At 37.2% G+C, this 23,382-nt stretch overlaps 1 protein-coding gene across 3 annotated transcripts; it reads right to left on the minus strand.

Moving 5' to 3' along the window:
- Positions 1 to 1,208: 1,208 nt before the first annotated feature.
- On the minus strand, positions 1,209 to 22,365 carry atl2 (atlastin GTPase 2). 3 transcript variants are annotated; one of them, XM_034018692.3, is made up of 14 exons: positions 22,257 to 22,365; positions 18,589 to 18,860; positions 12,562 to 12,693; positions 12,088 to 12,192; positions 11,069 to 11,119; positions 10,851 to 10,907; positions 10,366 to 10,458; positions 9,363 to 9,501; positions 7,951 to 8,078; positions 7,804 to 7,860; positions 7,317 to 7,388; positions 6,328 to 6,759; positions 2,319 to 2,333; positions 1,833 to 2,210 (listed from the first exon to the last, which is right to left on the minus strand). In XM_034018692.3, the coding sequence occupies exons 1-14, from the start codon at positions 22,327 to 22,329 to the stop codon at positions 2,103 to 2,105; spliced, it is 1,734 nt and encodes a 577-aa protein (XP_033874583.2). In that variant the 5' UTR covers positions 22,330 to 22,365; the 3' UTR covers positions 1,833 to 2,102. The 3 variants fall into 3 exon arrangements, with proteins under 3 accessions (XP_033874585.2, XP_033874583.2, XP_058881042.1); XM_034018694.3 differs by lacking the exons at positions 1,833 to 2,210; positions 2,319 to 2,333 and adding an exon at positions 1,209 to 1,654; XM_059025059.1 differs by lacking the exon at positions 2,319 to 2,333.
- Between the last annotated feature and the right edge of the window lie 1,017 nt (positions 22,366 to 23,382).

A 23,382-nucleotide genomic window follows, 5' to 3' on the forward strand; every position in this document is an offset into this window, starting at 1 on the left:
TCAATAGCACTTTACATAGAAAAAAGTGCAATGCCACCAATACAAATGCTATATTGTACTTGCAATAACTTTTGAAAGTGGTAGTGGGGAGACAGACATACTTAATATTGTCATTAGTACCCTGCTTTCAGATTTTTCTACATATGGAGGATGTAGGCCAAGATTATGGTACCAACACCTGTATTGATCACAGTCAGGGATATACAGCTGGCATACCAGTGACAAGTAAATTAATCCAAGACCAGCAGCAATTGGTTGGCAACTCCATTTAAAATTGTGGAACCTTTACCCATTAGTCTTTGCAAGGAAATAAGACACAAAACACTGGCTTACTATATAGTCGTTTGATTTAATTAAGTATTGAAAAATAAATTACAGGAAATAACTTTAAAATGCAACAGAAGACCAATCAAGTTCCACTACTAACATTCCCAATTTGCTTTGCCATAAGGGGTGGAATTGCAATGCTCAAGGCAGGTCATATCACAAATATATACTTAAAAAAAAAAAATGAAATGCATTCTCACATTTAAATCACTCACAGAACATTCCTTTACATGAACTGCACTTTAGCCTACCACAACCAATTTTTTTTTTTATTTTGGCAATAAACTACAAAACTTTTGATACAAAAATTGGTATTTATATATGTATAGTTTATACATGCCCTATTTGTGATCAGATAGAAAAAATGATGACAGAAGATAAACACTGTACAGACATCAGGCTGTAGGCAATACATTTTGGGTAGAATTCTCATTAAAACATTGGATATTTGATTACATTAGTGCTATTTGAGAAAAACAACAAACAAGTACCTTTTCCTTGGTGCATCTTCTTAGGGCAAGTATAGATTTAATAAAAGAAAAAGCAAGGCAATGTGATTTGCTCCTCTTCCACTACAATAGCTTTACTTCTAGGTTGTGTGGAACTGAGAACATGCAATGTTTAATACTGGTATGCAGACACTAAAGCAATATTAAAAAGAAAAATAGTGACTCCAAGGCTTCACAACAGCCTGCTACCATTGATGTTTGTTTACAGTAAATAGCATTGGACAAAGAATATATTAGGTACAGTCTGTTGATACCTATATTTTAAGTTACATAAAGCAGCAATAAAAGTTGCTTTTCCCTGAAATACTCTTACACTGAAGCAGTACAATCTATTTATAAAAATTTGTATACAATTTGGTGTTTGTTATATTAAAAAAAAAAATAATTGAAAATGAACCAGTCATTGATTCCAGTTTTTATGGAACAAAATGTTGAAAGAAATAAAAGATGGGTAAATGGTTTCTACTACACACTGGTCATGTAGTAGGAAAAACACAAGGCACACACACATTTAAAAAAAGAAAAAAAACTGATGAAATCACCATGGTTCCATCTTGGCAGCAGTATCCTGTGAAGCCAGTTCAGTCAAATAAAATTATACAGCAAAGATTGCAAACTTTGGTTCATTGAGTCCTCAGTCTACAAAAGCACTCTAGGTCAGGAGGGCCATGTTAAAAAGGTGACCATATCAGGGATTGTCAGTTTGTCTTTAATTTGGCATGCTGAGTAACCTGTTCAGTCAGACCGGCTTTGATGGAGTTTGCCACAGTCTGTCTAATGTTGTCCTCCATGAAATGATCACTCAGAGGCTTCAATATCTGTAAAGTGAAAATGTAGGGGGGAAATAAGGAGACAAAGTAATGTTAAATAAATAAATAAATAAATAAATAAATAAATAAATAAATAAATAAATACAAAAACAAACATAACATGAAAAAAGCACCAAAAAAATGTAGAAAAATAATGTATTTAAACAAGCTTTTGAAGTATACTTCACAAAAAAAAAAAAAATGGCAACTCATAAAATGTATGCTGCCTATTTTGTATCGGTTTCTCCCAGAAACAAATGGGCTAAATAGTAGAAACGTCTCACCCTCCGATTAACTGTCAGTCTTCTAAAAACTAACCAACTATTTAACAGCTCCTTAAAGATTCATTTTAAACTCTGAACCCTATATGTAGGGTGAACCTACAGTATTTATCCAGACCACTGGCCTGTCCAAATAAGTGACAGAATATATTTTTAAAATTGAATGAGTGTAACAGTTAGTTTCTCTTCTTATTGTTGTTTGAGGACAGTCTCTGTCTCAGTGCTGGTACGAAAGAGCGCCACGTGATTCGACTTCTCGCCAATTCAAATAGTTTGGAAAACACCTAAAAAAAGGGAATGAATGTTAGGAAGTGAAAGACTTTATAAAAATAAGAGAAAGTTAGTTGAAAGAACAAAAGGAAAAAAGTTTGGAGTTTGACATCCCAGCTCACCTTTCTTGGAGTCCTCTGTAGCAAAAGTAGAGAGAAAAGAGAGGCAGGTGGTATTTAAAGAGAAAGTAACAAACATAAAAAATAATAAACATATTAAGTTTAAGGGAATCCCAGGGGAATACTTCATGCCAGAGTTTAAATCACCTGTTCTTGGACGGGTCATGTTCCAAAACAGGCACATGTGACATGCTATACAAACGTATTGTGGTTTGTTCTATTTTTTTCTGCTATGTACTGTACAGTGCTTTGCAATACTTTTGTATAAAAAGCACTATATAAATGCAATAAATAAATAAAAGGGTCAATACAAACATTTTTATATAGGGTCACTATAGTTAATGTCACACAGGCTGGCATCCAATGCTAACCTAGACAGAAACGTATGTCACAGATCAGGCACACCTTGTCAAGTTATACATCCACTGAAGCCAAATAGATTTAAAATTGCTGCTAATCAGAAGTAGTACCGGTAAATCAATACAAACCATTAACGCTTACTCCAAAAAAAAAGCGAATAACAAACCAAATGGTTGAAATCGCTAAAGATTCATTGACTACACCGTGTAACAATTTTTTTATTTTTTTTTGGTTCCTGGGTAGTAAGTGTTATTTCCTAATTGCTTATGCCTCAAAAGTATAGAAAATGGCTATTATTCCCCACAAACTTTGCTTTTGTGACCAGGACAGTGATATTTTGAAATTTACCTATTTTCCAGAACATTCCAGATAGATTCAGTGCTGATTAAACTTGGAGTAACTTCTAGAACTTTCTAGAACTTTCCAGTAATATAAATAGTAGTATAAATACAGGGGCCTTAAGCCCACCAGTTCAGTTTAGTTCCAGCTGCCTAAGTGGATACATATCTGCATTTTTCTGAGATGGCATCAAGAGGCTGCAATGGTGGCATTCCTGATGGGTCTCCAAGGCGGTTTTACCAAATTTCCCTGCTATCTTTGCCTTTGGGACAGCAGGGACACCAAGGCGCACTACCACAGGCGGGACTGGCCACAGCAGACAGAGTTCTCTGTGGGGAGGAACAACGTCAAGTGGGAGCCACTGGTGGACCCCCGGAAGGTGCTGATGCCACCACTGCACATCGAATTGGGCCTTATGAAACAATCTGTCAGAGCTCTAGATAAGGAGTCGGCAGCCGTCAAGTACCTTCAAGACTTCTTCCCTAAGCTGTCTGAGGCAAAGGTCAAAGCCGGTGTCTTCGTCGGACCACAGATAAAGAAGATCCTGGAGTGCAATGAATTCCCCAAGAAGCTCACTAGTAAGGAGAAAGCGGCTTGGAACAGCTTTGTCGCAGTGGTTCGGGGCTTCCTGGGCAATCACTAGGCCGAAAACTATGTGGAGCTGGTTGAGACTCTGGTGAAGAATTACGGCACAATGTGCTGTAGGATGTCCCTCAAAGTCCATATCCTTGATGCTCATCTTGATAAATTCAAGGAGAACATGGGAGCGTACTCGGAGGAGCAAGGCGAGCGCTTCCACCAGCATATTCTGGACTTTGAACGCCGCTACCAAGGACAGTATAACGAGAACATGATGGGAGACTACATTTGGGGGCTGATTCGTGAAAGTGATTTACAGTATAATCGTAAATCTCGAAAAACTACTCACTTCTAAATCTTTTGTAGTCATTTTTGTATTACTTTAGTATAAATACATGTTAATTTGGATTCATATGTTGTTTTTTTCTGACTATGTGAACGAAGACACAAATTCGCCCGTTTTCTCATTGGAAATAGGTAAATTTCAAAATATCACTGTCCTGGTCACAAAAGCAAAGTTTGTGGGGAATAATAGCCATTTTCTATACTTTTGAGGCATAAGCAATTAGGAAATAATACTTACTACCCAGGAACAAAAATTGTGTTACATAGTGTATCAGCACTGTTGAACAGGGTTAAAATAAATATTTTAAAATTTAAAAATAAGTTTTGTAGTTTTAAACTTGAGTTTTAGGTTAAATGGCATTCAATAATTTAACATATATTCTGTACTACATTTATACAGCTTCATGTAGCAGAACATATACCAGGACAGAGGCATGTACAATATTTAATACGATGTTATTTAAATGTAAAAAAAAAAAATATATAGGTTGCCCAATGAAGACAATTTATTGATTCATTATAAAATTAGGGGTCTACCTAAATCACGATTTCGCGGAAATCGCGAAATTTACCTCTTTTAGGGGCCAATGCATAACAAACAAGTAGACAAGGGAAAAAAAAAAAAAAAAAAAAAAAACTTGTTTAAATGAACTACGTATCTTCCTTCTGTAGAAGACCCTTTTAGTGCGTCTGTACTGTTTTTTTGTGACCTGTACTGTGCAGTAGAGGGTGGGACAAAGTCAGTGCTGCATTGCTTTGATTTAGGTTGCTAAAATCTAGTTTTCAGCATTGGAGGTACAATAGTAGAAGTGGACGACAAAGCAAAAAGTATATTTCAGTGATTGATCGTGTCAAGATATTTCCCAAATAAACTGTACATGCAGATGGAGGTAATTGTTTTGCATATCTTAAATGTGTCTTTGGAGAAAATAAGATTGATCGATATTTAGCTTCAGAATCACACATTACACGAAAGGCTACTACAGAGGCTGCTGAACAGAACGTAAAATAAACAGCTTTCAGAAACCAAACTGGAAAGTCAGCCCAGACTAAAAGTATTCTTGTCGGCAAGTTAAATCAGTACTACAACAATCCAGCACAGCCACCTCGCTTCAACCTGCTGCTTACTTCTTCGCCGTTGGAATTTTAGACCCAAATAGCCATATTTTCTTTGTTTGGATGGGTCAAATACCATGACAAACATGCTGCATATATTGCCTTTATTAAAGTATGCCTGGTGCCCTTGGTTAAACAAGTTTTGGGGCTGTTTCTAATCGATTCCCACATCTGTATAAAACTTGGCCAAGCTTTGCCTTGACTTCCAACCAATTCAGTGGATGCAGAACGTGCAGTCTCAATGTATGGGCAAGTCAACTGCAGGGGGATGCTGCATGCTTGCCTTTAACAAATGACTTAAACAAAGCACTCTGTTTTACTAAGGAAGCAAGTACCACTATCTTTAGGATTTGCAGTGTTCTGAAATACTGCCTACTTCGGTTTATTTATTGTTTAAACAGGACCTCGAAATCCTAATTTTAGTTGGCCACCTACCAGTTAAAAATACATAAAATTTATGGCGATTGAAGTAGATCCCTAATTATAATCTGTACTTTATGTTGCCTTTAATTGCCGTTTTGAAATTATGCATAAAATGAGCTTTATGCACACTGTCCTTTTATTACACTTGCTGTTAATAAAAAATATCTACTTCCTGAAGCATCATCAAATACCACAATTCTTTTAGATCAATTTTGGTATTTTTAGCCGGTGGAACGTTCATGTAAAGTATAATCGTTTACCAAATTACGTGTATTCGGTTATTAAAATATACGGAAATGCCCATCCCATCTTGAACAACATTTTGTAGAGTTCATAATGGAGCTCAAGACCTATACTTAAGTTTGAGAGCAAATAGCTTTAGCTTTCATAGCAACTTTTTTTTTTTTTAAAACTTACACACTACAGAAAATATTCACTTAATATATCCAGGTCTTTAGTGGGACCTTCATATCGCAAGGTGATTAAGCAGCTATAACAAAATAAAACAAATCGCTAGTCAAATAAAAATGGAGATGTGACCGGATTTTGGTCGGACACCCGACACATGCACCCGAATACTTCTAGCGCATCATGTTAATAAGAGGCTCTTCTTAAAAAGGGTTTCAAACTGCTTTCCAGATTTCTCCAAGATAAAATGAAAAAGAAAGTTAATGGGCACGTTCTCCCCAACAGTAAACCAATGCGTCCAGGATCTCCGAAAACTGTCAAAGTAATTTATAAAAGCAGACCTCAATTTAAATATCATGGCTTAAATAATAAAAAAAAATTAACACAAATAGCTGGTCTCAACACAATCAAAAATGTAAAGAAAAGAGTAAGAGATACCCACCTGTTCCCATAAGGTTTCTGCTACTTGATCGATGACTGTTCCAACTTCTCTAAACTCCCCAGAGTATTTAACATACGCCCATGTACAGAGCGATAATAATGCTACTCCCATAACAAGGTTAAAGAGGGTAGCTATTGTGTTCAAACCAATGAAACCAGTCACTCCTGAGACAATGTACATGACGAACATAACAGCAAAAAGTGTAGCTGGTGTGCGAGCAGCGTAGAAAATATTTTTGCCGTCATTGTGCTTGATAAAGTTTGCATAGCCCTCTTCGATTTCAGCCTCAAGCTGCTCCTGGTAACGGCGGCAGAACTCCTCTCCTCCCATTTTCTTCACAGAGCGAAATTGTCGTATGGATGACTCTTTCAGATCCAAGTGCTTGCGCTCCAAGTCTGAAGGTGCAATATAAGGCTTGTCTCCTCCGCATATCTGAGGAAATCAGAATACTGGTAAACCTCAAAAATGGTATTTCACAATTTTGTGTCACCTTAAAGCAGTGGTCGTCAATTAATTTGACGGCACGCCAAATGAGCGGGCCACTTGCAATCCCCGCAATCGACGAAGCAGCAACTAGAACTAGCATCGTCGTTGCTGAAAACTAAGCAAATGAAAACATTCTGGTCCGCCTATATATGTCCAGACAGCTACCGATGGCTCTGTTTGTGCGCTCCATGTTTGGATCTACTTACACATGCGAAGCAGCTTATTCCACAATGAATGCAATATTAAAAACAGATGCAAGAAACAGGCCTACACAAGAATCTTTGAAGGACTGTCTGCGTAACGCCGTCACGTCTGTCACACCTGGTGTTCTAAAGCTGATCGCAGAACGAAGTGCCATTTGCCGACCACTGTCCTAAAGGCTCACTAAGCTGACAATTACTGTACATTTTATAGTACAAAACACTGCCCACAAGGTGGCATTAGTGTTTAGATGTTTTTAAAATTTAAAAAGGAGACTTCTGAAAGCCCATTTGAATACATACCTGCTCCATACTTTTGTTGTAACAGTCTTTTGCTCCCGCAATAGCTGCAAGATTGTTGGCTTCAGCAGTTGCCTAAGTAACAACAAATGCCATCAAGAATGTCAAACAAATTAGATGCAAAAAAAAAACAAAAAAAAAAAAAAAAACATTTCACAGCTAGGTTTTAGTAGAAGTTACTTACAAATTAGACCTGTAAACTACAATGCAAGTATATATTTCTGCAAAATACTTCTTGGGCAAGGACTGCACTACATAGTTGTTCAGTTGTAACTTCTGTATGGATGTTTGAATATATAGAGCAAGAGATTACAAAACTGCTTGTAGAAAAACCTGCAAGAATAAGGCAGTTACAGAAAGTCAATCAAATGACAGACTGCAGATACACCATGCACCACTGCCAGAGTCTTATTTCACATTAGTCTAGTTTTAAATTTCACTACTGATCCTGTTCAATGTTATAAGGATTATCTAAAGAGGTTATATTTACCTGTAGCATTGACTTGGGATGAGGCAGCTCCTCTCCTTGGTATATTTTGATGTAAGCCTTTAAAATGAAGGGGGGGGGTACATTAAATATCAGAATACCTTAGTGCTAACCATAGAGGATAAGACTAAAGGAAAAAATAAATCTTACTTTAAAGTACTCTACAAGATCTCTGCAAGTCACTTTGGAGCCACCGATTTCTTTTTCTACCAAGTTCTCAGGAGCCAGTAATAATGGCACCAAATTCTCCAACTCCTTCTTAAAATCATCATCTATGTCTGGAAAAAATAAATGCATGTCATAATAGTCCGTCATGGCTGGAAATACAAAAAGTAAAACTATCCCGATTATATTCATGCACCAAATTTACACTTCAATCCAATACAAGGTGGCAGGTTTGTTTTGTTTTTTAAAAAAAAAGCTTAAAATCACTATTTAAATCATTTTTATAACATCGTCAATTAGTAGCGTTGACCTTACACACCAAATGATTGTCCTCCTACAGTAAATCTAACAGCTTTAGGGGAACGCTATTCAAAATCTACAATTATGCTTTCCCCACCATTAAAGTGTAAACACATTTTCAAATCAATTCAACAAGTCATTCACAAGCTAAGTCACAAGCCATCATATATAAAAACACACTGCAATGATCAGTGGGAACAGGGGTTGTTTAACTCATAGCCATTCTATGAATGTATTAACCTTTTCCTAATTTCAACATACTTGCACTCAAGCAGTCCAGATAAGCTGCGTACATGCAGTTTTTCCGAAATATGTCCTCAATTTAAAAGCGTAAAAATACACATTGCAATTTTGCTGCAGAGCTTGTCTACCTGAACTCCCACCTCCCCTAACATATCCACCAACATCCCAGAATACAATATCTGTTACTAGAAACTGTACACAAGAAAAAACAACCTAACAAACAAATATTTTCCAATCTCTGGCTAGCCCTGTTTTCTTTGCAGCCAACCACAGTAAGAATAAGAAATTCGAAGCTACACAGGTTGAAGCGTAAAAACACACCAGTCCAGCTACAACCAACTGGAACCATCGTCACAGGAAACTGCTAAAAAAAGGGGCCTATAATATTAAACAAACCTTTAGAACTTATTGATGCATTTCTTTATTTTATTTATATGTATGACTTTATACTTGAAGTTAATATGTTCACAGAGTTTAAGAATTTAATGTTAAAATATAAACAAACATAATTAAACTTGGAGTCAATGCGATACCTGTAAAAAAAAAAAAAAAAATGCGCTGAGCCGATAAAGAACCTTGTAGAACACACGTGTGGTTGTACAGTAGTTCAAAGTAACTTTGCAGTTGAAATGGAAGGCTCTTTAATGCCTACCCCATTACCATTAAAGATTGTACAGTATTTATCGAGATTATTCATGACCAAGGTAATGCTGCATTTTACCCCCTGAAAATACATTTTACTCTTAAAATTAGAAGTTACTCCCAGACCCAAAACCTTATCTGGAGCGCTGCTTGCACCATTAAACAATGAAAATAGGGCCAATATGTAAAGGAGGCTTATAAATAAACTGTACCATTTAATCTTCCATCAAAGTTAGGATTTGTGGCAACCTTGAGTCCTGGATGTGGCAGCAAGAAACAAGCGATCTTTGAGAAACAAGAATGGACATGCTTCCTAACATTCTGCAGCTCTTCATGTTGGTTCTGTTTCACCTGAAACAGGGAAACAACATTAGAAAACTATTACCAGATTTCACCTAGGGTAGGGGTTGCCAAACAGTGACTAAGTACTACAATCATATTGAAAAAGTAACAGGTGGGAACAGTAAAGCGCCATTTTGTCATTTTGTAAAAAATAAATGACCTCTCAGTGCAGTTAGGCAATGTCCCTCCTTCCTGACTTGTACCTATCATTAATTCGTTCTGAATACTTTAAACCCACCCCAACTACTGAGTGGCAGCACATGCCTTCATTTCTACTGAAGACTCCACTTGCAAGATTTTAAACGAGATTACAATTAGGAATGGAGGCTTGTTCACAGGATTTAAAGCTGTATTACAGTTAAGATAGAGGATGTAAAACAGAAATGCAAATTGTGGCGAAATGTAAACAAATGCCTACACACAACGTGCCTGTGACCATAAGGATTACATTGTGGAAGACAGCAAATGAAAGAAGGTACAACTTAAGTGTGCAAGTACTATCGAGAAGAAAAAAAAAACGCCCAAGCATTTTGGCAAGTAACCGAAAACAGTAATTTCACACAGTATATAAAAAGCAAACACCCCCAAAAAACGATGTACATCATCTCAAAGCTAAAAATAATCACAGAAAAGGTTTACTACTAAAAAAACAAACAGAAGTCCTAAATATAACACGTAGAATTCACACTGGACGGTGATGGGTCGGGAGGAATCTGTACATCATTGCCTCTGTATCTGTTCTCAATGGTACCTCTTATGTTTGCAATAAAATGTGCACCAGGGCGGTGAACCCAAGTGTCCCGCAGCTGCATGATTGTTTTGCACCATGTGGTGGTGTTTCAATACTTTACATAACACTATTTAGAAACATACCTGCAACCTCTTTTCTAAAAAACTATTTCCTCCGTCAAGACCATAGGGATGCTCATAAGGATAGCTCCAGTCTCGAATTAGAAACATAAGTGTCTGTGGGGAAAAAAGTAAAACATATAAAACTGGTTGGTGTGGCGGTATAAATTGTTTTCATTGTATAAAAAATAAGGAAATGTAGCGATACTAGATTTCTTACAAACACTAAATGTGTCGATTAAACCTGAAGTCTAACAAGTACTTGCCTAAATTGTACTGTATGGTTTCAGCACATACAAATCTCTTTGCACTTGACCAAATAAAAGCAGTATGGTCAGCTCCAAAGGTTGCATCTGTATTTAGTAAGGCCTGTGGGTAACTTCAGTTTAAATGAGATTAGATAAGCAGTGTACTCCCACTACTTGGCACAACCAATTAAATCCGAATTTACAGAATGCTGAGCTATAAAGCGACAATGAAAATGTACTTTCATGCTTTTTCAAGCTTACCTGAAATGGTTTCTTGTATATTTCCTCCATTGCAAGCCGTCCATATTCTGTGAACAGCTATATGAAAGTGAAATAGAAATCTGCATCAGGGTCCCCATATTGATTTCATATATAAAATATCAATCTAATTTATATAGTGTCTAAATGCAGAACACCTTAAAAGCACTTCAAAATATAAAAGGGGAAAAAAAAAAGAGAATAGCATACTGCCAGTTTACCTGCAGATGTTGAAGGTCATCTTCCTGGATGTTCTGGGATAAATTATAAACCTTTAAAATAGGAGAAAAAGAAAACCGATGCATGTATAAGTTAAAACATAAAAATCTATTTGCTATTTGTGTTTATGCCAATATGGCGAGATAGAAAGTGGGTGTTGCTTCTGTGACGCAAGTAATGAATGTTTTTTTTTGTTTTGTTTTTTTTTTAATATTCAATTTCCAGTAAAACATTGTTTGCATCTCAGTTTCTGCAATTTTGTGTTCACCCTGGGTCTGTTTAGAGGGTTTTGTCCGCACTCGGTACGTTTGGTGTAAAGTGTGAACAAAGTCCGCTCATATAAAACGAGCAGAGTGCAGGTGCAAACTGCACTGTGAACACAAAAGAACTATTCTGAAAAAAATTTACCTTTAGCTCACATCCAAACAAACAGTCCTTTTGCAGCAAGCACATCGACACATTGTTTCAAATTAAACAAACCAGATGAGTCGGTTTGAAAAGACCCAGTGTGAATGCAGCCTAAAATAGATTTACATTTAAGTCCTCCTTATTAAAAGTCTCAGGATTTGGTGCAGAAAGGTCATTGATATATATTTATCAGTGTGATTATGTTGTGTATATTGAAGGCATTACTTTCAAATACTTAATATTGCAAAGCAGACATCATTTGATAGCAATGTTTAATGATTATTTTATTATAGAAACTAAGCAAGTCTGAGTTTGCACTGGGAATTTTGTAATGACCGGCAACTAATTTTAGTTAAGTGAAAGTTAACGCAGGTTACCTGCATGTTTTCCTGAGTTTATTATATATATTTTAAAATGAAGGATTTAAAGCTTTACTTCAAGTAAACTAAAATTACAACACCTCAATAAAGAGATTGCATGCTGTTAAGGATAAAGACTTGAAGCATAAAAAGGCGACTATTCAGGTGCCTCTATGCATTTGATTTTTTAACATACTAGAGGAACCTGCGACAAAAAATAAAATTAAAATAAAAAATAACACCCCAAATCATACCTGAACTGAACTGGTCATAGTGCTCAAAGCAAACACTGTGGCACAGTCTTTGATAGTCGACTGGCTGTCAAAGGCCCCCTGAGTGTCAATTAAGAGCACAGCCACCTGCAAAATGAGCACAAAACAGGCAGTTACTGTTCGCTGCACCATAATCACTTACAAGGCACTCTAATTTAATATGAGTACATACAGGGTTTATACTGCCCACTCGTACAATGATTCAACCGATAGAAATAGATATTTAGCTTTAAAAACATAAGTTACAATTCCAGAACGTATTTAAAAAAAAAAAAAAAAAAAAAAAAAAAAAAAAAAACCAACCACTTAGTTTGCATAAAATTAAATGACTATTAGAAACTTGGTTAGTATATTCAAATCATTTAAAATGAACAATGCCATGAAAATGATACAATGCAATTTGTTTTAAATGTAATTTGGCACAATACCACCCAGTAATTCATTAAAGCCACCTACCTTGCTTCCATCAGGCTTTTCAATCACAAATACTTCACTCCAGACCTGAATGCCAGTCGTTTCTCGTTCACATCCACCTCGCCATGTAAACCCAGTCAAAGGGTCATCATTTCCACCCAACCACACTGAATTCTATGAAAAAAAAAAATCAAATAATTTCTTCAAGATAATGCAGGTTTCTTATCCCTTCCTAGCAATCAGTGGCCCTGACAAATTCCATTCAGCATGATAATTTGCATCATGTTCACCACTTGAGGGCACCAGTCAGACATGATTGTACTATTTTAATAATGCGCTTTACTGTACAAATGTGTATGGCATGAACCTCAAACCAAATAACTATCACATGACATCACCTAACAAATTATGATCACACAAACAACGAGCAAACAGCTTTGCTCACCAATTTTACAAACTACCCCGTGCCCGCCCCGCATCAAACCCCTAGTTTTGAAAACATGAACTTGCTTTCAGAAACTGATTAACTCATAATAATTCTACAAAACTTCAAAAAGAGCCCAACACATGGCTTAATGGCTCAATCCCAAGAGAACACTGCTAGAACCTGTGAAAGACAGCATTATTCCAAAGCATAATACAAGCCATGCATATTATAAACACTCAGCTAAAAACAGTGAATAAAATATATTACAAAATTACTGCATTTCCCTACCGAGGGGTCTCTGTATTCAACAAAACCACTTCAAAATACAATGTCCCTGCATTTTTCTTGTTCCAATTAAAAGGTTAAAAGAAACTAGCTTTCTACAAAATAGAAATGCTAAATACATACATGCTACATAGTGTAGCTATTATTTAGTTTCTAAGTCAATGGGCTTTCTCCTGCTAAAGTGGAGTCCTAACACTAGATTGTGATGCTACCTCAGGAGTACTGTACCATTCACTCAATATAAGAAATATCCTTGCATTAAGTTTCAAAATGGACCTGCCAATAAAAGGGGACTTGGGGTAAGCATGTGGTTTTAGTTAATTGCTCACCAATTACATACACAATATAAATGGCTAAAAGCATGGGAAGAGAATAATCCCTGGTATTGGAAATGGAGCCTTTAAAAACATATCCATAACCAAAAACGGAGCTTAAATCAGTTCCATTGTATATTGTGGTTATTCTGTGCACTTAAAATAACCATTTGCCATTATCTAGTCTTTTAGGGGGAAAACTGTTAAACCTAAGTGTTAAACCTATTTATGGAGAGAACAGAATACTGCAAATCAGGTTTTCATAAATAACTTATTTTTCATTCACTGTTTTCTGGCAAGTGTTCCTTCAATCTATTTAAATGTTTTAATTAAAACGGGGCTTGAATTTAATTTGTGCTGGGGGGGGGGGGGGGTTCCCCACCTATGCTGCAGCCAATGGGGGGGGGGGCAAAAAAGGCACTTTTGCATATATAAAAAAACTATATATTTTACTGCATCATCATTCACACTGGTGTTGCTTTAAAATAAGCTGCTTTCAGGAGACCTAACAGCTGTTCATCAGAGCACTCTCCATTGCTTTTGCCTGACATGAAGTTTTTGCATGCAGCAGAAGAAAAAGGTGCTTTTCTTTTTTGCTTTGCTCTTTACACAGCCCTATTCCTGTCTTTCACTGGTTTTCATTTATGTATGTTTAACTACTGGATAGTTTGTACTGCATGTATGTAACATATCAAATGAAAGGCCACAACATTTCCTTTCACAATTTGTAAGTTGCAACAGGATCAGGCATACTATACACGGTTGAGATGACAACATATGTAAAAAAAAAAAAAAAAGCACCATTGAACCTCAATATGAAATGCACATGGGGGAGCGGAGCTTCTAAGCTTTCCAACGATACCACCCCTTTCAGGCTAGCTGATTGAATGACATAGCAATAGACTCAAAACGAAACCAAAGCTGTGAACTCTGTCACATGATGAGAAGCTTAAATTCAGGCAGTCGTAGATGCGGCTAGGAGTACCGCATACACACACTGAATATGTCAAAGTCTGTACTTTTAAACAAGCCATAGTAGGTGACTTTTACGGAGCCCGAGTAATACGTGCGTAATCTTCGGTGCGCTGGCACCCCAAAATGAATGGGGCTGAGCTTGAAGAGTTAAAGCGAAAGTCACCGCTTGCAAAACACCTAGACATATCGTTTTTTTTTTTTTTTTCAAAACTACACTGCACTGTACCGAGTTTCTATAATGCGTAAAGATATCGGCCGAGAATCACATTACGAGAGAATAATGTCTCGCGGCACTTGAAATATCCAGCACGGGAACAACTTGGAAAATGCGCGATTACCACGATCCTGCGCCGAAATTCAAGCCCTGTTAAAAGCAACCATATGTGCAAATAAAAGCTATGCTCTTTCACAAATTGAAAGCAGACACTTCAGGTATTTTTACAGGGGGACATTTTAAAAATAAATAAATTCCAACCACCATTCACTCCCTGACCTAAAGACACTTCGCATTTCTGCCAAAATTGTACTCATTCCTGAGGCATGCCAAAATTCGCAGCAGAAGATAGCATCACAACATATTACAACAGATACACTTGGGCATAGAAATGAATATCTAAAAAGGGAAAATTTAAGTTATTCTTAGATACGGTCAAGTACACAAATAGATTCAGGCCTCCAATCTACTATATCCAGTACACAATTAAAATTTAATCTGAAAAAATCAAAAGCTTTGAAAAATGATTCCATTCCTGCTGCAGTATTTTAATCATTCAGGCTACATGACGCTACTGTTACAGGTTACCAGAGCATTCCTAATAGAATAGGTTTCAATATTTCTCTTGTTAGCTACAGAATTTATTTTTTGTAAACCCAAGAATGGAAATACAGGGGAAAAATAAGACAAGTCTCTTGTCAGCATTGGACTTGAAAGTGTAAATCGCAATTTTACACCGGACGGATTTCTAAAATCATAATGCTTAAATCTCCCAACAGACAGGTCAGTAATACATCCAAGTTTTTTCTTTTCTTTTTTTTTTTTGTTTCCCCCTCCCCCCTCTCCCCTCTCCCAGTTTTATGTCCAATAGATTTTAGTTTGATGTTCTCTCAAATGTTTTGTTAATTTCACTTATTCATGAACATGCTGAAAGAGATACACACCTAATATAACTCCCAATATTTGTTTAAAAATCTCCCCAATGTAGAATACAATTTAATGGATGCTCTTAATCCATCACCTGTTGCAGGGTGACAGTTTATCATTAACTACTGTGCGAAAGGGACAGCTGAATCAAGGGTGTCGGAAAGCAAGGGCAAACCTCAATGCAAGGCTTTCTTGCATCAGCAGTTTAAAAAATAAATAAATAAAATAAATATGTAGAATTAAAAAATCACTAAGATTGTCTAAAGCATGGTTTCTCAACCCTGGTCCTGGGGACCCCCTGTGGCTGCTGGTTTTCATTCCAACTGAGCTCTCAATTACTTAACCTAGACCCTTAATTGAACTGATAATTTGCTTAATTAGACCTTTTTACTTGTTTTCAGCTCTTAAACAGTTACAGAGTTCAAGTTGCTTATAAAATCTTATAGCCAACTTGAAATCTATAGGAGGCTGTGTGGTCTGGTGGTTAAAGAAAAGGGCTCATAACTAGAAAGTCCCCAGTTCAAATCCCAGCTCACTCAACGAGTGACCCTGAGCAAGTTACTTAACCTCCTTGTGCTCCGTCTTTCGGAAGAGACGTTGTAAGTGACTCTGCAGCTAATGCATAGTTCACACACCCTAGTCTCTAAGTCGCCTTGGATGAAGGCGTCTGCTAAATAAACAAATAACATATTTAATTAGGATTAGAGTGGATGTTCGCAAGTTTTAGTAAAGCTACTGTTTGAACCTAAAATGTATTTGCAAAATAAATTAAGTTTTAGTAATTAAATATCTAGTTGTCTTTGTCTTAATGCTGATCATGCTGTTTGTTCAGTAACTTGTTCATATGAGTTCATTTAAAGCCTCATTCCTGACTTAGTTATAGAAGAGAGCACCATTTTCTATTACAGTTCTGGAAAAGCTCTCAAACTTCACACATATCTGATGCAGAAATTTCAGGTATGTTTAAATTCCTGGCCCAAGGGAATATTTATTTAAAGCATGTATATAAAGGGCTAATGGCATTCAGTCCATACACATTTTGAAGTTAGGACTTACGGCTATGGGAGGTGTGTACAATAGCTTATGTTAGATACAACAGGTGACTGTTCCTGTAACATTTACCAAATGACCCAGACCTCATTCTCCCGTCATAAAATTTGTATACTTTTCATCGTCACAATTCACATCTGAAAAAAGATTAAGATAAAACATCCTTCAATATGAAGGTCAAAGTATATTTAAAGTGTTAGGAGTAACCCCGTATGACAAAGGAATATATTCCCTATACTGCCATTCAACTGTTCTGAATCGCAGAGCATTGAACATTTCAATGAAACTATGAGGTCACCGACAATCAATCAAAAAGTAATTTCACTTGCCCTTCACATCATTAACACGCATGTATAAATAGCACCTCCCAAGCTACCTGACCTATAAATCAGACATAGTAAAGTGATCCGCATCCTGCTCTGTGGTGATGCAATACAAATCAAGAGGTCCGCGATTTAAAATTCAAACCACGACAACAGAGTAATGAGGCAACTACCTTGGTCTCTGAACCATATTACTAGTGGATTCAATCTGGCAGTCAGACAAGACGCTGTGCTTGGATCCACATCCTGCTCTACGCATCTCGCAACTTTACAAATAGCACGTCTACATAGCATGGCCTGTAAATCACTTTCAGGCAAACCGGGAACATGACCTGGTATAACCCTAGCCTGAAAGAAATGGAGAAAACATTGGTAATAAATAAAAACACAAATCTCTTCTGTATTGGACAGGACAGCCTAGCTACAAGGACACAGAGGTTGTGTCCTTGGTTGTTTTTGTGCATAAATGCGGATGCTCATGTAAAAATCCTGGTAAAAGTACAAAAAGAGACTTCATTTTCTCTGTTGGTTTGTCATGCAACGTAGATTTGGAGGTTGAACCAAGCAGTCATATAAATACTGCCAGCTACAGCTTGACACCTAAGTTTGACCTTGGTAGGATGTCGGCTCTGGTTATGACGCCGACAGTGCTGGACCTGTTTTTGGATATACTGTAGGTAGCCCTTGATCATCCAAGAAGTCTTAATTTGTTATTGGAAATATTGCTCGGTAATGCATTGAACAACAACTACTGGTTTAATAAGTCATTATCCGATACCAATCTATCGTGGTCTCAAAATAACATTTCAGTTAAATTCGTTCTTTCTACAGGTGGACCTCAAATTCAAATGTAGTAGGTTACACTATCCATGAAAGGAGACATATCGAAAGCATGTTTTCATTTTATACAAAAAAAAAAAAAAAAAAACACATGCACAACCCGTTGACTTATCTAGCGAACCACAATGTACAAAGACGCGGTAGCACGTTATTTATAAACAAACAGTCTGGATATTATGTACACTACAAAGCCTGGCCAGTCTTGCAGGCACCTATATCTTATCTGATTAAGCAAACTCATTGTTCATGAGACAGTAGTTGAGCAGAAAACCGGTGTGCCTGAAATTATATCAAATTGCATGCAAATTTTCAGGATGCTTAAAGGATAATTCATAGCAATGTTATATCGTAGCAGGACCCCAGACTTGCAGTAAGGAATAAAAACAAACAGCACTGTTTTGACAAAAGTGTTTTGTCAGACTTTTTTGCACTTATTACAGAATTTCTCAAAGGGTCCTCCCTTTTTGTGCAAATATAGCTTCAGTTCAAGGAATGGAGCCAGTAACATGTTTGACCATAACAATTAACTTGTTAAAAAGCGCTTTATTGGAACAAAATAGTTTGACATTAGTACTGCTTAGAGCTAACTGTGTTGCACTTATGACTGATTTGCCAGAGTGCAAAATGTACTGGAATAGAAGACAATAAACCATGCCAGGCCAGAAGCAAGTGTGTGGAAACAAGACTTAAATTTAACCAACAGCAACTCTTTACCTTATTATTGTACATGTATCTCAGCATGAAATCAAGCAGGAAAGATTTGCCCTTTCGGAAAGCTCCTGCCACAGAAACAACCACCACGTTGAGATCCCGGATGTGCGCCTGCATGAGGATGCGCTCCAAGGCCTCCTCGTCCAACTCAAAGTTGTGATCATCTTCGTGTGCCAGGACAATCTGTATGGGCCGGGCCTCCTTCATGGGGACGTCCTCTGAATTCAAGAAGACATCCTCTGAATTCAAGGCGACATCCTCCACTCCACTGACACCTGGCAAGAGACGCCAATAGAATGAATACCGCTGTCAAAGAAGGGTGGACAGAAACCATATGAAAACTGCAGTTAAAACGATTGAGGGTCAGAGAAGGCTTCACAGAAAACTGAATGGTTTTCCCCTGTTAAATGTTATGGACAAAGTACTTATTGAGCATGGGTGTGGTTCATGAAGGTTTTCTGAAAAAGGAATTGGATGCAGAGAGATCTCTGAATCTTCTCGGTAATAACCTTGAGTTCTCAAACAGTCTTCCCCCAACATAACATCCATGAATACTGAAGAACACATCAGGAGATTATCAAATTACATAGAATGATGACTTTGCAGATATAGCAACTGGCACATAGCCAATGATAAAAATAAACTTCTCTGTCAAACTGCCTCCAAAGTCCTTCAGACACCAAGCTTAAATCTGAACCTCCTTAAGGCAGACACTTGCCTGTTAATAAAACTCTTAATTGTTCTCTTTTCTCTTAATTTGACAATGCTAGTTTTTGCTTTACATTGTCCATATCTTGTGAAACTAGTTACAGAGCATCATATCAAAATGGAAATTAAAGTTTATACAACAAGCTCAAGAATGTGTAATTAAGTTAATCGCAACGCCTAAAATGCCTCAAGTTGCGATGCAACAACAAACCAGTTTGCCCATTTTTGGATCTTAAGAGTAAGTAGCGGGTTTCCAAAAAATCTAGCGTTACACGTCCCTACGTGTTGCTACAACTGTTTAAATAACATTCCTGTAATTTCAGACAACTTTACATTAGAACTTTAGTCTATTTCAAAGCTCTTTTCACAATGGCCGCTCTAGTGCACTGGGGTGTGCGACCGTCCTCTAAATCACTGCAAAAAAAAAAAAAAAGTGTTCTGGCTTTTCTGTTCTGTACCTGCACATCAATGCTAGAGCAGTGTCTTCTGGCTTTCATTCCACCCGAGCTCTCAATTACTTAACTGGTAACTGGACACATTTAAACACTTCTCTTCAGACCTCAAAATGTTTCATAGGTATTGTACTTCTGGAGTTTGACACCCCTGCACTAGAGCGTCCATTTTGAAAAGAGCTTTGAAACCAACTTTAAAGTTATGTGTCGAAAGTTATCAGGATGTTAATGAAAAGAAATTACAGGTACGTTATTTAAAACAGTTGTAGTAACCTGGGGATGTGCAACGCTATATTTTTCACAACCCCACTACTTACTCTAAACTACTGTACATGGATATACTGTACACTAGCAAAATGGTGGATTTTCCTCCATCTGTTTTTCCTCAATGTGTTGGACTGAATATGAACAAATGCACATACAGGAACGTCTTCTTGGCAGATTAAACCCAGCTTCAATTATGCTTTGTAACCCTTACATCCCCTTAAACGGTGACAGAAGCTTCTCTTTTGCACACACTCCTATGAATTCACACCTGAAGATGTTCTTGAAACTGACACAAACAAACATACTGCCTGGGCCATTTTATATAGTCAAACCACAGATGGTTCTCTGGGAAGAACACAGAGCTATGTTACATCTGATATTTAACATGAACAATTGCTGTAAAAAGTGCCAGCAGTGTAATGGAAAAAGGAATACAAGTAATTAAATCATGAATATTACTCCCATTCATTATATTCATGACATTTAAAAAATTCAGCCTACCAATATCCATTCACGGAGTAAAAAAAACACCACCATAATGGTTGCAGCATTTTGTAGATTATCCATGTGGACACATCGCAAAACAAAAAAAAAAAACTAACCTGTATACAAGACTAGCAGTTAAAGCTACCACAGAGTTAATTCCGACCTGTAAGCACTCATAATACTGCACATGCACGTATGAGAAATGTCTGATAACATTATCTTTTAGACAGTTTGCAGACCCTGTGTTTACAAGACTGTCCGATAAAAACGGAATATTTGGAAACAAGACAGAGAAGACATTATACTCATCTTTAAAAGTAAACTTAACGCTGTAATACTGTGGGTTTAGCACACTGCTCAAGGGTTTAACTGCCCAAGTTTTCCACAATGCTCTCTGCAACACAAGGCAGCCACATTATATTTGTCAACACAGCCTGGGACGCACTCATTTACCCATAGACGAAGCCACAGCGCAAACCGGTCCAAAGTACAACAAAGTTTAAGGACAAACCGGTGGTTATCAGTATGTACAGTTGCAAACAATAATTGGTGTAGTTTAGGATACATTCTAGTGAACGGAAATCAATGGTTTTGTTTTTTACCACAAAAAAAATTAAAAAACAGACTAAGATATTTATAACACGTAAAAACTGTACATAATACCTAAAGTTAATGCAACAAGAAAACACATCTGCTTATAACACACTACCTCGTCAAGCATTGCATAATCCCACTCTATTCTGCATCCTGATTTTTCAGTGTATAATCCAAGTACTGTAGTAGTGTTGCAACCTACAATTCTAAATGTCCTGAAATATTCTATTACAATATACAATTCCACTTTTGCACTAGTATAAGATCGCTGGTCTACCTGTGTGAACGCCGGGATTTTTTATTAAACGTTTTCAGTGAACATTCTCTAGAGGTACCACCGACTTGTGTCAGAAGTTATTTGTGTGACGTGTGTTGCAATGTACCACATTCTTTTAAAATCTGAAAGCTGGTTAGGTTCATTTAATTCTAACTATAATGTACAGTACGATACCGCTACCACAACAAACTGTCAAGAGGGCGCTTTTCAGGTTTAATTGAAACAGAACCTGCAGATTCATTGCGGCGAACGACTAAAGTAAATTACGCCGATATAATGATGACAATCCACTAACATATACCATAAATACAACACAAGTAGCAGCATCCAACAGCATATACGTAATCAAACAAAATACGCCACAAATTCACTGACCGACTGCAAGAAAATATAACAGGGTTCTCAATACAAACTGCCATTTTCAAATACATTCATATATCACTGCCGTTTTAGATGTGGGGAGCCCCATCAGCCGCTATTCTTGAAAGACTCGGAATCATGCAAAACAGAAACGTTGATTGAATTGAAGGTGGGGAATCACATGATACCCATTCGAAAATATCTTTTTTTTTTTTTTAAACCGTTGCTTTGGTTTGTGCTGCTTTAGAGGTCACGGTATAAAATGCCTTGTAAAACAGAACATAGCCCAAGGCTGAAATTAACGCTGTACTGGGCAATGACCCTACCGGAATGTAAACCCTTTAGTCCAAAACTGAAAGGCCAGGTGAAAACACAGGCAAGCAGTACCCTGCCAATACAGCGATATATACACCTCAGGAGGGGGCACAAAACAAAGCGGCGCTCTCTCTAATTCATCCAGGTAGGATTACACACGTATTTGTATTTATAGAACAGCTCATCAAATATATATTTTTAAAAGCTGTTACCTTCAACAAAAGCTTTGTTTTTGCAATTCTGTTCAGAATGATTCCGAAACCTCAGCCCGCTCTCCTCCGCCATCTTGTTCTGTTTAAAATATGAAACCCGCTGACGTAAAAGCCCGAGCGCCCCCACTTTATCAACATCTTCAACTTGGAGTTTGCTGGGTCCTAGAGTCCCACAGATTTCCCCACCAGTCTGAGCGGGTGCTCAATGTTGCATACCAGTACAGGTACCAAAACTATGGCAAAGTTTCGTAAACCATGACATTATCAGTGCCTTAGTTATCGCTTAAGTAGGCCTATGTGCCAGCTCAAACTCTTACTAGGTATCACCACTTGCCTGAGCTGGATCGATTGTGTCTTTGTCATAAGTTTCATCAAATTGTTACAACAAAGACCACAAGATCTCCAGTATTTTCAAGCACTAGGAATAACCTCATGATCACAGCCACTCAGTTTACAATGGGTGCATCACATAAGAAAACCAAATATGTATTATTGTCTAAAAAAGTATTATTACTTCACACCATTTTGTAAATCGATACATTTTAGGAAGTGATACAGTTATAAAAGCTGGAATTGGCCAAAAAACAAAAAACCCTTCCCTTCATAAACCAAGACCTCATCCCAATCAGCCAAAGAAACATAGCTCCCGGACACCAACTGAGAGGCTTGTGTCATTTCAAACATCCTGGTTGAAATGGGGATTGACTGCAGTGTTGTAAAAACTAAGCCTAATCAATCTTCTCACTACGTACAGTGTCCACATGCAATTCAATCTACCACTCCATCCTCTTTTAAATCTCTCAACATTAACGACCAGCATCTTTGCACCATGGCTCTTCCATTTTTAACCACATCCATTCAGAATGTCCTGGGTCCATTTCAACACTGTCCGTAAACCCATAAATAGCTAATAATGTCAATGATTTGGGATCCAAATAAAGAATGGTATATTTTGTATTGCTTTGCAGCTTTCCCAATCAGCTCAAATTACATATACCTACACCTTATGTAATGGCAGTGAAAGATCTATAAAGAACAATGCCAATCAACAATACTGTGCTGAAATTAGTAAGCGTTCTTCAAACAATTAGCCAAAGCACAGAGAGACATTGTCCAGCTTGCAATG

The sequence above is a fragment of the Acipenser ruthenus genome, chromosome 6 (genome assembly GCF_902713425.1).
Source record: "Acipenser ruthenus chromosome 6, fAciRut3.2 maternal haplotype, whole genome shotgun sequence".
NCBI classification, from domain to species: domain Eukaryota; kingdom Metazoa; phylum Chordata; class Actinopteri; order Acipenseriformes; family Acipenseridae; genus Acipenser; species Acipenser ruthenus.